General features: G+C 43.3%; 1 protein-coding gene across 3 annotated transcripts in view; it reads right to left on the reverse strand.

Annotated features, from left to right (window-relative positions):
* LOC110506903 (A disintegrin and metalloproteinase with thrombospondin motifs 17) overlaps nucleotides 1-15000 on the reverse strand; it is a 217665-nt gene that overhangs the window by 69020 nt on the left and 133645 nt on the right. For 2 of the 3 annotated variants that reach the window (XM_036964482.1, XM_036964480.1), the window contains exons 9-13: nucleotides 7756-7896; nucleotides 5691-5853; nucleotides 4231-4332; nucleotides 3788-3933; nucleotides 3536-3705 (exon numbers count right to left, since the gene is read on the reverse strand). In XM_036964482.1, the coding sequence (XP_036820377.1) occupies nucleotides 3536-3705; nucleotides 3788-3933; nucleotides 4231-4332; nucleotides 5691-5853; nucleotides 7756-7896 (722 nt within the window). The remainder of the gene's footprint in view (nucleotides 1-3535; nucleotides 3706-3787; nucleotides 3934-4230; nucleotides 4333-5690; nucleotides 5854-7755; nucleotides 7897-15000) is intronic. The other variant, XM_036964481.1, reaches the window with a different exon arrangement.

The following is a 15000-nucleotide window of genomic DNA, read 5'->3' on the forward strand; positions in this document are numbered from 1 at the left end:
AAGGACTCTCAGACTGGTCTGATGAAACCAAGATTGAACTCTTTAGCCTGAATGCCAAGCATCACATCTGGAGGAAACCAGGTATCGCTCATCACCTGGCCAATACCATCCCTATAGCAGCATCATGCTGTGGGGATGTTTTTCAGCAGTAGGGACTGGGAGACTAGTCAGGATCAAGAAAAATATGAATGGAGCAAGGTACAGAGAGATTCTTGATGAAAACCTGCTCCAGAGCGCTCAGTACCTCAGACTTTGGCAAAGGTTCACCTTCCAACAGGACAACGACCCTAAGCTCACAGCCAAGACAACACAGGAGTGGCTTCGGGACAAGCTTCTGAATATCCTTGATTCGCCCAGCCAGAGCCCGGACTTGAACCCTATCTAACATGTCTGGAGACACCTGAAAATAGCTGTGCAGCGACACTCACCATCCAACCTGACAGAGCTTGAGAGGATCTGCAGAGAAGAATGGGAGAAACTCCCCAAATACAGGTGTGCCACGCTTGCAGTGTCATACCCAAGAAGACTCAAGGTTGTTATCGCTGCCAAAGGGTCTGAGTAAAGAGTCTGAATACTTATGTAAATGTGATATTTAAGTTTTTTATTTGTTATACATTTGCACAAAAAAATAATCTAAAAACCAGTTTTTGTTTTGTCATTATGGGGTATTATGTGTAGATTGATGATGAAAAACAACGATTTAATACATTTTAGAATAAGGCTGTAACGCAACAAAATGTGGAAAAAGTGAAGGGGTCTGAATACTTTCTGAATGCACTGTATATCCCTGAATCAGCAAATGTAGCCTTATTGACCTCTAAAAAGACTACATCATGTACGTCGACATGTGATGTTGTTAGACATTTTCGGACAAAGGTGACATTTCCTTTAAAAAAATGTGTGAGATCATTTAGCTGCAGCAGGTGGTGTTGCTACATACTGTACATTTTGGTAGATGACCAGTCACCCTTTAAAATAAGACCCCCCAAATAATTCACAACAAATAACCCACAACAAATGTGTGAAGTAGAGCTCGTTAGAAGCTCATGTATCATGAGCTCAAAGTAGGAGTGCTGATCTAGGATCAGGTACACCCTGTCCGTATTACTTGTGATCTAAAAGGCAAAGACTGATCCTAAATCAGCAGTACTGAGACTCTTGATTCACCATCACCATTTCCCTGGTGTTTAGGAAGAGGTTTTACTGTCCACCATCACCATTTACTTGGTGTTTAGGAAGAGGTTTTACTGTCCACCATCAACATTTACTTGGTGTTTAGGAAAAGGTTTGCTGACAACCCCCCACAGAGCAATCCTCTGATTGACCTCCCTGATAGACTGTGGGGATGATGTGTGAAAACAGGACAACATCTTTCCTTCTCTCATTTCCTCCCTCCCTCTCTCATTTTCTCTTTATCTTGTTTCATTTTCTGAGACAGGCTCAATTGCTCTAAAGTGTTCTTTGCTGGAGCGTGTTGGTGTCTCTCTGTGTGTGTGTGACAGACAGCAAGAGAGACAGGTACACACACACACACACAGAGAAAGAGAGACTAGTAGAGAGCGAGGGAATGTAGCAGAGTGAAAACCGGTTAAGATGTTAGTGGCCGACTGTCTAAGACACCTCAGAGCTATTTGCATGGGATGAATTTGAAATACCTACAGACCTACAGTGGTGTGTATTCATGAGTGCCAAGGGAAGCCAGGCTTCCCCCCCAAACTCTACCAATAACATCCTAAATAACCTCTCTTTAGTCTCTCTGTGTTTCATACTTTTGATTCAACAACATTGGTTATAATATGGCTTTTTCTTCTGGATTGACTTCTCTGCTCATTTGACCCACGTATCTTCATTTGCTCTATCTGTTGGCATTGCAAATTGTAGTGTTTTCAAAAATGTAAAAGGCTTCTAAAGTTTGTTGCTTCCACCTTAAAATGTCAGACTTGATGACTTGAATAAAATGTCTAATAATTATAATCCACTTTGCTGCAGGATTTATTTTCCTGCTGTGAGAAGCAGGGTCAAATTAAGATAGAGCATCTGTAAATGTAGAACTGACTGAACTGCAAACGTTGCTGATCTCAGTTCAGATTAGGAAGTGTACAAATAAACAGAACTGATCCTACTGGGATGGGATAGGAAGGAAGGAGAAAGGGAATAATGGAGGGAGGGAAGGAGGGGGGAGAAAGAAGGCCATTTTACAGCTCTCAAATAAACACCTGCTGGATGAACAAAACCCTCAGTTCATAAATACATGAAGACATTTGGTCAAACAGCTGTAAAAATGTTACACCACTGACAATACATCTTAACAACACACTGATCAAAGGCCTCACACAGAGGGATATCGACAAGGGTCCTGAACAGCAGTCTGTGTAATGTGGTTATAACCTCTTCTTGTACAGTATGGTTCTCAGCAGGGTTGTGTTCATTAGGTGCCAAACGGAATAAAAACTGACCCAAACAGGGAGGGACTACCTGGACGAATGAGAAACATTCATTTTTCCCCTTTTCCGTTGCAAACCGTTTTAAAACACTGCATGCTCATGACCTTGATCAGACAGATTTGGCAAGAGTGGTCCGTGAGGAAATTAGATGACTGGGAAAAACTTGGACAGACATCAATCTAGCTAACACTAAATCAAAGCTGCTGGGAAGTCAGATGCGGATGCTTCCCAAATAGCACCCTACTGTATAGCCTTTAGAGGGCATTACTTTTGACCAGGGACCAAAGAGATAAAAAGGGAAACAAGGGTGTCATTTTGGAAGCATGCGCTAATGACAAGGAAAATAAATGATTTGCCAAAGAATACTGAACCGCTAGAAGTCAATGGGGTCAGCCTGAGCGGCAGTCTGTTTCTGTTAGCCAGATGATTGTTGTCATGGCAATGCAAAGCAAACACGTTTGCCAAAGCAATGACAAAGATATACAGAAGTCAGTAACCCATTTTGGTACACTATGATAACTACATCAACTTCAACCCAATTCAATAATCGTGCACCTGACAAGTCATCTACTGTGTGTGTGTTGGGGGTTTTACTATCCTTGTGGAGACCAGAAGTCCTCACAAGGATAGTAACATAAGGAAAAAGTTGGACAAGTGAGGACATTTCACTGGTCCCCACAAGGAAAAAAGCTATTTTTAGGCTTAAGGGTTAGGTTTAGGGTTAAGATTAGAATTAGGATTAGGGTTAGAATTAGGATTAAGGTTGGGGTTAAGGGTTAAGGTTAGGGTTAGGTCTAACGTTAGGAGTTAGGGAAAATAGGATTTTGAATGGGAATGAATTCTTTGGTGCCCACAAGGACAGTAAAACAAAGTGTGTGTGCGTGATGCATACGTGTGTATATGTACGTGTGTGTGTGTGTTTGTGTGTGTGTGTGTGTGTGTGTGTGTGTGTGTGTGTGTGTGTGTGTGTGTGTGTGTGTGTGTGTGTGTGTGTGTGTGTGTGTGCGTGCGTGCGTGCGTGCGTGCGTGTGTGTGTGTGTGTGTGTGTTTTAGCGGGCCCTCTGCATCTCCAGAACATTTCTTCCTCTCACCATCGTTATTGACTGCGGTCCATATGCTGTTCTTCTTCTTGCCGGCCTGGCGGTCATGGGAGAGACACTGCAGCTCTCTGAAGCTGGGTGTTCCTTTAGGGCAGGGAGGACCTTCACACACTTTATGTTCCACACTGGCCTTCTGACAGTTACTACCACCAGGACCTGGCCTAGAGACACAACCAGTATGAAAACACACCAAGACACGTGGTACACACGCACGCACACACACCCACAAAGCAGATGACTTACGGCGGGTTGTCACATTTCCTCTGTCTGAACTGGGCTCCGGTGCCACAGGTTCTACTGCACTGGCTCCACTGACTCCAGATGCTCCAGTCCCCATCCACATGCTGTGGGATAGGGCTTTTACTTACACACTCCCCTGCCCGGCACCACTGACACACACACACACACACACAGACAGACAGACAGACAGACAGACAGACAGACAGACAGACAGACAGACAGACAGACAGACAGACAGACAGACAGACAGACAGACAGACAGACAGACAGAGAGAGAGAGAGAGAGAGAGAAGAACAAAACTTAATGCTATTGGCGAAGGCAGTTGACCAATGGACCAATTGCCATATAACACTAAGAAAAGTATATGCCAGTGTCAAAAGACTGTATTGACTTTGGCTGGTCCTTCCCTGCTGACAAAGAGGTGAACACACACACACACACACACCTTGTCAGCTCCACACTCTGTGCCGTCCAGAGGAGGGTCCAGCTTGGTCTTACAGGACTTGTCTCCTTCCACCAAACACCACAGGCCCGCGCACATCAGGTGCTGAAACACACACATACAAACACACACACACATAAACCACAAACACACACAATAACTGCTGAAAAACACACTGCAGTGAAACTTGTGTCACTTAAACCCGTCCTTGCAAATATGATTCGTTCAAATAACATCCTGTATAAGAAAACCGTCTGTTGGAATGCATCTGTTCAGTATCTGACACAGGGCATACAGTATGTTTATGACAGCAGTAGACATCGTCCAACAGCGGACAGATTCAGACCAGTAAACCCTGTGTCCCTGGAATCTCTGGCATCTTTACAGAGAGAAAACAAAGACAGAGTAAGCAGAAAGAGTATACTGAAGTATGTCATGCAGCTAAATGACTTCAGTTCAAGTATGCATGCAGTTATTTTTCCAGTCCTGAGGGTCCTCCTTGTAACAGTGAGTTGATGTACACTGCCATCACACATAGTCTGACAACCAGTGTGTATGTGTGTGTGTGTGTGTGTGTGTGTGTGTGTGTGTGTGTGTGTGTGTGTGTGTGTGTGTACATGCGTGTGTGTGTGTACATGCGTGTGTGTGTGTGTGTGTGTACATGCGTGCATGTCTCCTCTGGGTCTCTGAAGGATCAGGAAGTCTAGACGACGGGACATGCGTCTTGGCAGGGTGTGAAAGCTGCCATTAAACCCTCTTACCAGGCTCTGGCTGGGCCGGTAGTGGAAACAGTGGTCAGAAGCTCTGCAGTTTTAGTCTGCCTTGTTTTGAATTGTGGACTGGGAGAGGGACAGCAAACATTTGGGTAACCAGACTGCGTTCAAACCTAAACTGAAATACCTTGCAGTATTGGTGTTTGGCAGCTTGGCATATCATTTTGTTGGGGGGGTTCCACCTAAACCTGAAATGTGAAGTATTTAATGTAGAGGAAACACTGCAGTGTGTGATGATGAACCTGGTGTGTGAAACCAAACTGGACTGTCAGCACCTGTCACTCTGGACAGATATTTTGGCCAGGTTTCCCTAGCAACCTTTAAAAGCAAGCACCGGGAGGATGCCCCGGGATAGAGAGGGAAGGAGAAGGAGGAGGAGAGATCAAAGAGGAGTGTGTGAGTTGGTAAATCAGTTAGGCAGACAGCAGGAAAGAGGAGAACAGCCCAGAGGAGGAACAGTATTACATCACAGTGGACTGACAGTATCTTTCACAACCTATCATCTCTGCTCATCATGACCCACCGACACCACACCTTCATTACATCATGGCCCTGATCTGTGTTCGCCACCAATACAATCTGATTTGATTTGATAGAGTCCACACTACACTAGCTCTAAACACACAACTACTACACAGCTACTGTCAATAAATATGTGTGTGTGGTGTGTGTGTGTGTGTGTATACGCACATGTGTGTGTACCTCCATGTCATTGCAGAAGGTGGCGTTGGTTCCAAAGAGGATCTGACACTGTTCGTCTGCACTGTAGTGCATGCCTGGCAGCTTGGGTGGCAGGCGGACCTTGTAGCGGCTTCTGGGGTCTGTGTGGAGCAGACAGCTGCTGGCTTTGGACCTGTCACACACACATGCATATTAACCCTAAATCTAACCCTAGCTCCTAACCCTAACTCTAACCCTAGCCCCTAACCCTAACCCTAAATATAACCCTAGCTCCTAACCCTAACCCTAAATCTAACCCTAGCCCCTAACCCTAACCCTAAATCTAACCCTAGCTCCTAACCCTAACCCTAAATCTAACCCTAGCTCCTAACCCTAACCCTAAATCTAACCCTAACCCTAAATCTAACCCTAGCACCTAACCCTAACTCTAACCCTAGCCCCTAACCCTAACCCTAAATATAACCCTAGCTCCTAACCCTAACCCTAAATCTAACCCTAGCCCCTAACCCTAACCCTAAATCTAACCCTAGCTCCTAACCCTAACCCTAAATCTAACCCTAGCTCCTAACCCTAACCCTTAACGTAATTCTAACCCTAGCTCCTAACCCTAACTCTAACCCTAGCCCCTAACCCTAACCCTAAATATAACCCTAGCTCCTAACCATAACCCTAAATCTAACCCTAACCCTAACCCTAAATCTAACCCTAGCTCCTAACCCTAACCCTAAATCTAACCCTAAATCTAACCCTAGCTCCTAACCCTAACCCTTAACGGAATTCTAACCCTAACACTAAACCTTCTATAAATAGCATTTTACTTCGTGAGGACCAACAAAATGTCCCCAGTTGGTCAAATTTCTGTTAGTTTACTCTACTTGTGGGGACTTCTGGGGACTTCTGGTCTCCACAAGAATAGTTAAACACATCCACACTACCATACATAATCCAGAAAACATAGACCAAAAAACTTTACCCTACGGGTCCTTGTCAAAAGTAGTGCACTATATAGGGAATAGGTTGCCATTTGGGACACAACCCTAGAAGAACATACACTATGGATCCATCAAGGAGACTGTCTGTGCTTTGACTCGGGAATATGTGGTTTTGATAACATTGTGGTATAGGAAAAGAGAAATCCTTAAATGTTATATTGATGCCAGCAGTGTGTGCATGGGTAAAGGTTATTTTGACTGAACCTCAACATTCACCTTTCACCACACAGGTCTGCTGAAAAGGGGGTTGGGGAACTCTGGTCCTGGAGGGCAGCAGTATGTACAGGCTTTTGTTCCACCCCAGCACTAACAGTGTGAACATTAACACTTCTGTTACATATAATAATGATCCAATGTCAAGGGACTGATTTCAGAGCGCCAGACAGCCAATAAACTACATTTCTAGTCCATGCTCCAGTCACAGTCAATCAGATCCATTGTTTGCAATATAAATCAAGCCATCGCTATGGTAATAGCTTCTTGGCAACAGCAGCCCATAGATGAAAGCCGATGCCATCTCGTAGAGTTGTGATGAATGCATTGAGTAGGAGACGCCATTCAACTTGATTAAACTGGCTGACAGCGGTCAGGGCTGGAACACAGTCAGTTCAATCACTGTGAGTGACTGGTTACGAAGACCTTGTCAAAGTCAATCAAATAATGTCTGGAAGGAAACTAGAGGTCATTTATTCAAGGAAGTGTGTGAGTTGGGCGGAGGGATATATTGTACAATGATTGTGTGTATGTATGAGTGAGACTGTGTGTGGGTGGGTGTGTGAGTGAGTGAGTGTGAGTGTGTATCAGTGAGTGTGTGCGTGCATGCGTGTGTGTGTGTGTGTGTGTGTGTGTGTGTGTGTGTGTGTGTGTGTGTGTGTGTGTGTGTGTGTGTGTGTGTGTGTGTGTGTGTGTGTGTCAGTGTATGTGTCCAATCTGAAAGTGGAAAACTGGACCCTTTAGGCCAGTGAACTGAGGCACATTTTCCACTCTCATAATGTTGCTATGCTCCACTTAGTAACCTAGAGAGTGTGTGTGTGTGAGTAAGTGTGTGTGTTTGTGTGTGTGTGTGTGTGTGTGGGTCTCACCTGAGGAACTTCTCCAGGTCGTCACGGCTGCAGGGGGACCATGACAGGTCGCTGGGGTTACGGCCCTTCACCCATTCGCCAGACATGATGTGGGAGTGGCCTGTACAGGTAGCATGGTCGTCATCGTGGCTCATCCCCATGCTGGAGAGAAAATCACACACACACACCATTACATACCATATAGAGAAACACACACCATTACATAATAGAGAAACACACCATTATATACCATATAGACACACACACCCTTAAATACCACATAGATACACACACACCATTATATACCATACAGACACACACACCATTATATACCATACACACACCATTATATACCTTGCACACACACACACACACACACACACACACACACACACACACACACACACACACACACACACACACCATTATATATCATATAGACACACACACCATTATTTACTCATACACTACTGGAATATGCTCATGTCTCCCAGGCATACACACACATACACACACACACACACACACACACACACACACACACACACACACACACACACACACACACACACACACACACACACACACACACACAGGTATATCTTACAATTGATTCACATTTAAAATCGTATGTATCCTAACCCCTAACCCTAACCCTAATATAGGAGAAACCAGTTACACCTTCTTGACACGCCTCAAACAACACCTCCACACAACTGAAACAAACACACTACAAACATACTTGTCAATTTATGGAAAATTACATTGATTAACTCTTTGGTCGTTTCACATTTAACTTACTTACTAATGGCACTGCCTACTCCAGATGACTCGTTTTTTAAATCATATGAACAAAAAATATGTCATTTTATTTGGAATGCTAAGCCAGACTAAATGAAATGTGCCTATTTATATAATGACTATGAGTTTGGGGGCAAAGAGGATGAAATATTAAAGCTTTAAACCTCTCACTAAAAGCTTCACTAATACATAAATGATACTTAAACCCAAAATGGTTCTCCAGTAGATTATTAAGAAAGGCTCAGCCTTTGTTCAAAAATGGCCTTTTTGCATTTATGCAGATTGAAACTTCTAATTTCTGACAAATTGAAAATGAAATGTTGTTTAAAGTATCGCCCTTTCTTAAACAAGCCATACTTACAATTTCAGTTTTATCCTCAAGACAAGATAGAACAAATATTACAACAAATGTTATGGTTAAACTCAAATATACTGATTAATAAAAAAACATTCTTTCTAGATTTTCTTTTAAATGGTATTACATTTATTCATGATATTATGAATAGAAACGGTGGAGTTATGTCACATATTTAGCTATTGAAAATATATGGGAATATCTGCTCAATCCAAACTTACAACCAAATGGATGCAGTACTACCACACAAATGGAGGAGGCAAGTGGAAAAAGGAGAAGGAAGGGAACTTGTTTGCCTGCCATATATTAAACATACAAATTGTCTGAAAGGAACTGCATAAATAGAAAAATGTACCAGTTCCATTTGAGGACAAAAATGTTGACAGCTGCGCCATACAGGCTGCAAAATAAATGGGAAGAGATTTTCAATGTACCAATTCCATGACACATGGTTTATGAACTGGTACAAACAACTATACTTGATTCAACACTTAGAGTTTTAAATGTAAGTTTTTATATAAAATTCTTGCCACCAACAGAATGCTATATATAGGGGGCATACAACAATCTCAGCTCTGTAAATTTTGCCTGCGAAGAGAGAGAATTAATAGATAATTTACTCTGGTATTGCCCCTATGTAGCTTGTTTCTGGTCACAGGTTCAGGAATGGTTAAAAAATCACAACATGCACTTAAAATGAACCTTACAAATAGCAGTGTTGGGCGATTTGGAAAGCCATAGTTAGTCAATAAATAATATAATAATACTCGTAGGAAAGGTTTTCATCTTTAGCTCACATTCTGTGGATACTATACGAAACAAGCTACATAAATATGTGTATGCAACCAATAGAATTTGATTTGATTTGATGGATCCCTCAGGCAAATACCCTCCCGATGTTTTCCCATATTCTCCAGACTGACTTGCTATATACAGACACCACAGAACGTTGCAATAGGCCCAACGTGTTCCCATATTCTCCAGACTGACTTGCTATATACAGACACCACAGAACGTTGCAATAGGCCCAACGTGTTCCCATATTCTCCAGACTGACTTGCTATATACAGACACCACAGAACGTTGCAATAGGCCCAACGTTTTCCCATATTCTCCAGACTGACTTGCTATATACAGACACCACAGAACGTTGCAATAGGCCCAACGTGTTCCCATATTCTCCAGACTGACATGCTATATACAGACACAACAGAACGTTGCAATAGGCCCAACGTTTTCCCATATTCTCCAGACTGACATGCTATATACAGACACAACAGAACGTTGCAATAGGCCCAACGTGTTCCCATATTCTCCAGACTGACATGCTATATACAGACACAACAGAACGTTGCAATAGGCCCAACGTTTTCCCATATTCTCCAGACTGACATGCTATATACAGACACAACAGAACGTTGCAATAGGCCCAACGTTTTCCCATATTCTCCAGACTGACTTGCTATATACAGACACCACAGAACGTTGCAATAGGCCCAACGTTTTCCCATATTCTCCAGACTGACTTGCTATATACAGACACCACAGAACGTTGCAATAGGCCCAACGTTTTCCCATATTCTCCAGACTGACTTGCTATATACAGACACCACAGAACGTTGCAATAGGCCCAACGTTTTCCCATATTCTCCAGACTGACTTGCTATATACAGACACAACAGAACGTTGCAATAGGCCCAACGTTTTCCCATATTCTCCAGACTGACTTGCTATATACAGACACCACAGAACGTTGCAATAGGCCCAACGTGTTCCCATATTCTCCAGACTGACTTGCTATATACAGACACCACAGAACGTTGCAATAGGCCCAACGTTTTCCCATATTCTCCAGACTGACTTGCTATATACAGACACAACAGAACGTTGCAATAGGCCCAACGTTTGGCACCAGCACAAACAGAAACCCTCTTAAAATTAAGACTAAACCTAACCCCTAAGGCAAAAAAAATGCCTTTTTACAAGTGAAGACCAGAAAAATGATCTCACTTCTCTGAGTTTTTTGTTGGTTTAGTATTCTTGTGAGGACTTTTGATACTCACAAGTATAGTACAACGTGTACACACATACACACCTTTAAATGCGGAAGACAAATTTCATTTGTACAACTGACTAGGTATCCCCCTTTCCCTTTGTATCTCTGCAACACATAACTAGACACACAACATACACTATTGCAACAGACAGTATAACATACTTTGAACACGTATACATTCCTCTACACAACTGCAGCCCATCCTAACACACCTGTTCATTGGCTAAGGTCAAGACCTCAGGGAAACTTCAACAGGAAAGAATATCTAGTGTACAGCTATACCACAGTAAGGATCTGTGTGCGTGCGTGTGTGTGTGAGTGTGTGCGTGCGTGTGTGAGTGCGTGTGTTTCCTCTAAAGTCGTGACCTACATTCTGCAAATGAAAAACAACAACCCGGCCTGAAATCCCAGTGGCGCCTCAGAAACTAACAAAAACCATTGAGTGGAATGACTGGACTCCCAATGCACAGCCGTTGTTCCTGGCTTTAATTAAACTATATACAATTACATATTGAGAGCCACATTCCTCCATGTCCTCTGCAACACCAATAAGAGATCAGCCACACTAAAACCAAGATGACCACAGCTGGTCTGGGTCTGTCCTGCTACTTTGCTGCTGCTGGATACAGTTTAGCATTTTCCCCACTAATGGTTAAGGTTAATTGGGGGATCCAAGATCTGTTCCTAGGGGAAACGTAACCCGAAGCACCACACTGGAGAACCGCAAACTGGGTTGGAGTGCAGTGCAATTGGCCAGTCCCAAATATGATCATTTTGTCTTTCTCCAGATCTTTGTAGGCTCTGGTTTAGTGCAAGCAAACACATGAGGGTTGTGTTCATTAGGCACAAAACTGAACACAACAAGTGTAGACTTTACCGTGAAAGGCTTACTTACAAGCCCTTAACCAACAGTGCAGTTCAAGAAGAAGAAAATTATTACCAAGTAGGATAAAATAAAAAGTAACACAATAAGAATAACAATACCGAGGCTATATACAGGGGGCACTGGTACCGAGTCAGTGTGCGGGGGTACAGGCTAGTTAAGGTTATCTGTACATGTAGGTGGGGACGAAGTGACTATGCATAGGTAACAAACAAACAGCGAGTAGCAGCAGTGTGCAAAAGGGGGGGGGTCAATGTAAATTGTCCAGTGGCGATTTTTATGAATTGTTTAGCAGTCTAATGGCTTGGGGATAGAAGCTGTTGAGGAGTAGCAGAGAAAACAGTCTATAACTTGGGTGACTGGAGTCTCTGACAATTATATGGGCTTTCCTCTGACTCCGCCTATTACATAGGCCCTGAGTGGCAGGAAGCTTGGCCCCAGTGATGTACTGGGCCGTTCGCATTACCATCTGTAGCATCGTACGGTCAGATGCCGAGCAGTTGCCATACCAGGCAGTGATGCAACCGGTCAGGATGCTCTCGATGGTGCAGCTGTAGAACCTTTTGAGGATCTGGGGACCCATGCCAAATCTTTTCAGTCTCCTGAGGGGGAAAAGGTTTTGTTGTGCCCTCTTCACTGCTGTCTTGGTATGTTTGGACCATGATCGTTTGTTGGTGATGTGGACACCAAGGAACTTGAAACTCTCGACTCTCTCCACTACAGCCCCGTCGATGTTAACGGGGGCCTGTTCAGCCCGCCTTTTCCTGTAGTCCACGATCAGCTTCTTTGTCTTGCTCACATTGAGGGAGAGGTTGTTGTCCTGGTACCACACTGCCAGTTCTCTGACCTCCTACCTATAGGTCGTCTCATCATTGTCGGTGATCAGGCCTACCACTGTTGTGTCGTCAGAAAACTTAATGATGGTGTTGGAGTCATGTTTGGCCACGCAGTCGTGGGTGAACAGGCAATACAGGAGGGGACTAAGTACACAGCCCTGAGGGGCCCCAGTCTTAGTAAAATCTTCTTAGAGCTAGGGTCTATTTTCCTGAATTTCCACCTGATTGATGTTTCCAAAGTAAACTGCCTGTTACTCAGGCCCAGAAGCCAGGATATGCAAAAATGGGTAGCATTGGATAGAAAACACTTTGCAGTTTCTAGAAATGTTAAAATGTCTGAGACTATAACACAGTTGATATGGGAGGCGAAATTCCAAAGAAAAAACAACCAGAGATCTTATAATGGAAAGCTATGGCTTCTATGTAATTCCAGCTCCCAGATTGCAATTCCTGTGGCTTCCACTATATGTCAACAGTCTTTGTTCAATGTTTCAGGCTTGTTTCTTCAAAAACGAGCAAGAATTATGAGACTCCCTGTTCAAAATCAGTCTGTTGGCGAGCGATGAAGAGGATGCGTGCTTACTAATTTTACTTTTCTATTGAACGTACTTCTTACCGTATGAAATATTATAGTTTATTTACATTTTAGGATTTAATAGAAACGTAGTTTGACTTGTTTGAACAAAATTTAGAGGTAGCTTTTTGGACTCCTTTGTCTGCATGTTGAATGATTGGATCACTGAAATCGATGGCGCCAATTAGACTTTTTTGGAAATAAAGAATAATTTTATCTAACAAAACGAGCATTCATGTTGTAGCTGGGACCCTTGGGATTGCAAACAGAGGAAGATTATCAAAACTAGGTGATTTATTTAATCGCTATTTGTAATGTAATTTATGAAGCCTGTGCTGGTTGAAAAATATGTTGATGTGGGGCGCGGTCCTCGAACAATCGCATAGTAAAGCCTATTGTAAATTGGACAACGCAGTTAGATTAACAAGAATCTAAGCTTTTAAACTATATAAGATACTTGTATGTTCATGAATGTTTTTCAAAATTACAATTATTTGTTTGAATTGCGCGCCCTCCAATTTCACCGGATGTTGTCGACTGGTGTCCCGCTAACGGGACGCCTATCCCTAAGGATCAGTGTGGCAGACGCGTTGTTGCCTACTCTTATCACCTGGGTGCGGTTTTGTTCACATCAGCTACCGAGTGCGTTATCACTCAGTCATCCAGAATAGCTGGTGCTCTTGTGCATGCTTCAGTGTTGCTTGCCTCGAAGCGAGCATAAAAGGCATTTAGCTCGTCTGGTAGGCTCGCGTCATTGGGCAGCTCGCGTCTGGGTTTCCCTTTGTAGTCTGTAATAGTTTTCAAGCCCTGCCACATCCGACGAGCGTCAGAGCTGGTGCAGTAGGATTCAATCTTAATCCTGTATTGACGCTTTGCTTGTTTGATGGTTCGTCTGAGGGCATAGCGGGATTTCTTATAAGCGTCCGGATTAGTCCACCGCTCCTTGGAAACGGCAGCTCTAGCCTTTAGCTCGATGTGGATGTTGTCTGTAATCCGTGGCTTCTGGTTGGGATGTCTACGTACAGTCACTGTGGGAACGACGACATAGATGCACTTATTGATGAAGCCTATGACTGAGGTGGTGTACTCCTCAATGCCATTGGAAGAATCCCGGAACATATTCCAGTCTGTGCTAGCAAAAAAGTCCTGTAGTATAGCATCTGCGTCATCTGAGCACTTCCGTATTGAGCAAGTCACTGGTACTTCCTGCTTTAGTTTTTGCTTGTAAGCAGGAATCAGGAGAATAGAAAATTGATCAGATTTGCCAAATGGAGGGTGAGGGAGAGCTTTGTATGCATCTCTGTGTGTGGAGTAAAGGTGGTCTAGGATTTTTTTCCCCCTGGTTGCACATGTTGGGCGGCAGGGTAGCCTAGTGGTTAGAGTGTTGGACTAGTAACCAAAAGGTTTCATGTTCAAGTCCCCGAGCTGCCAATGTACAAATCTGTCATTCTGCCCCTGAACAGGCAGTTCATTGTTCCTAGGCCGTCATTGAAAATAAGAATTTGTTCTTAACTGACTTGCCTAGTTAAATAAAGGTAAAATGTTTTAAAAAATTAATTAAATATGACATGCTTGTCAAATTTTGGTAAAACGGATTTAATTTGCCTGCATTAAAGTCCACGGTCACTAGGAGCGCCGCTTCTGGGTGAGCATTTTATTTCTTTGCTTATGGCCTTATAGAGTTGGTTGAGAGCGGTCTTAGTGCCAGCTTGTTTTGTGGTGGTAAATAGACGGCTACGAATAATACAGATTAGAACTCTC

Source organism: Oncorhynchus mykiss, chromosome 26, assembly GCF_013265735.2.
Source record: "Oncorhynchus mykiss isolate Arlee chromosome 26, USDA_OmykA_1.1, whole genome shotgun sequence".
NCBI classification, from domain to species: Eukaryota; Metazoa; Chordata; class Actinopteri; order Salmoniformes; family Salmonidae; genus Oncorhynchus; species Oncorhynchus mykiss.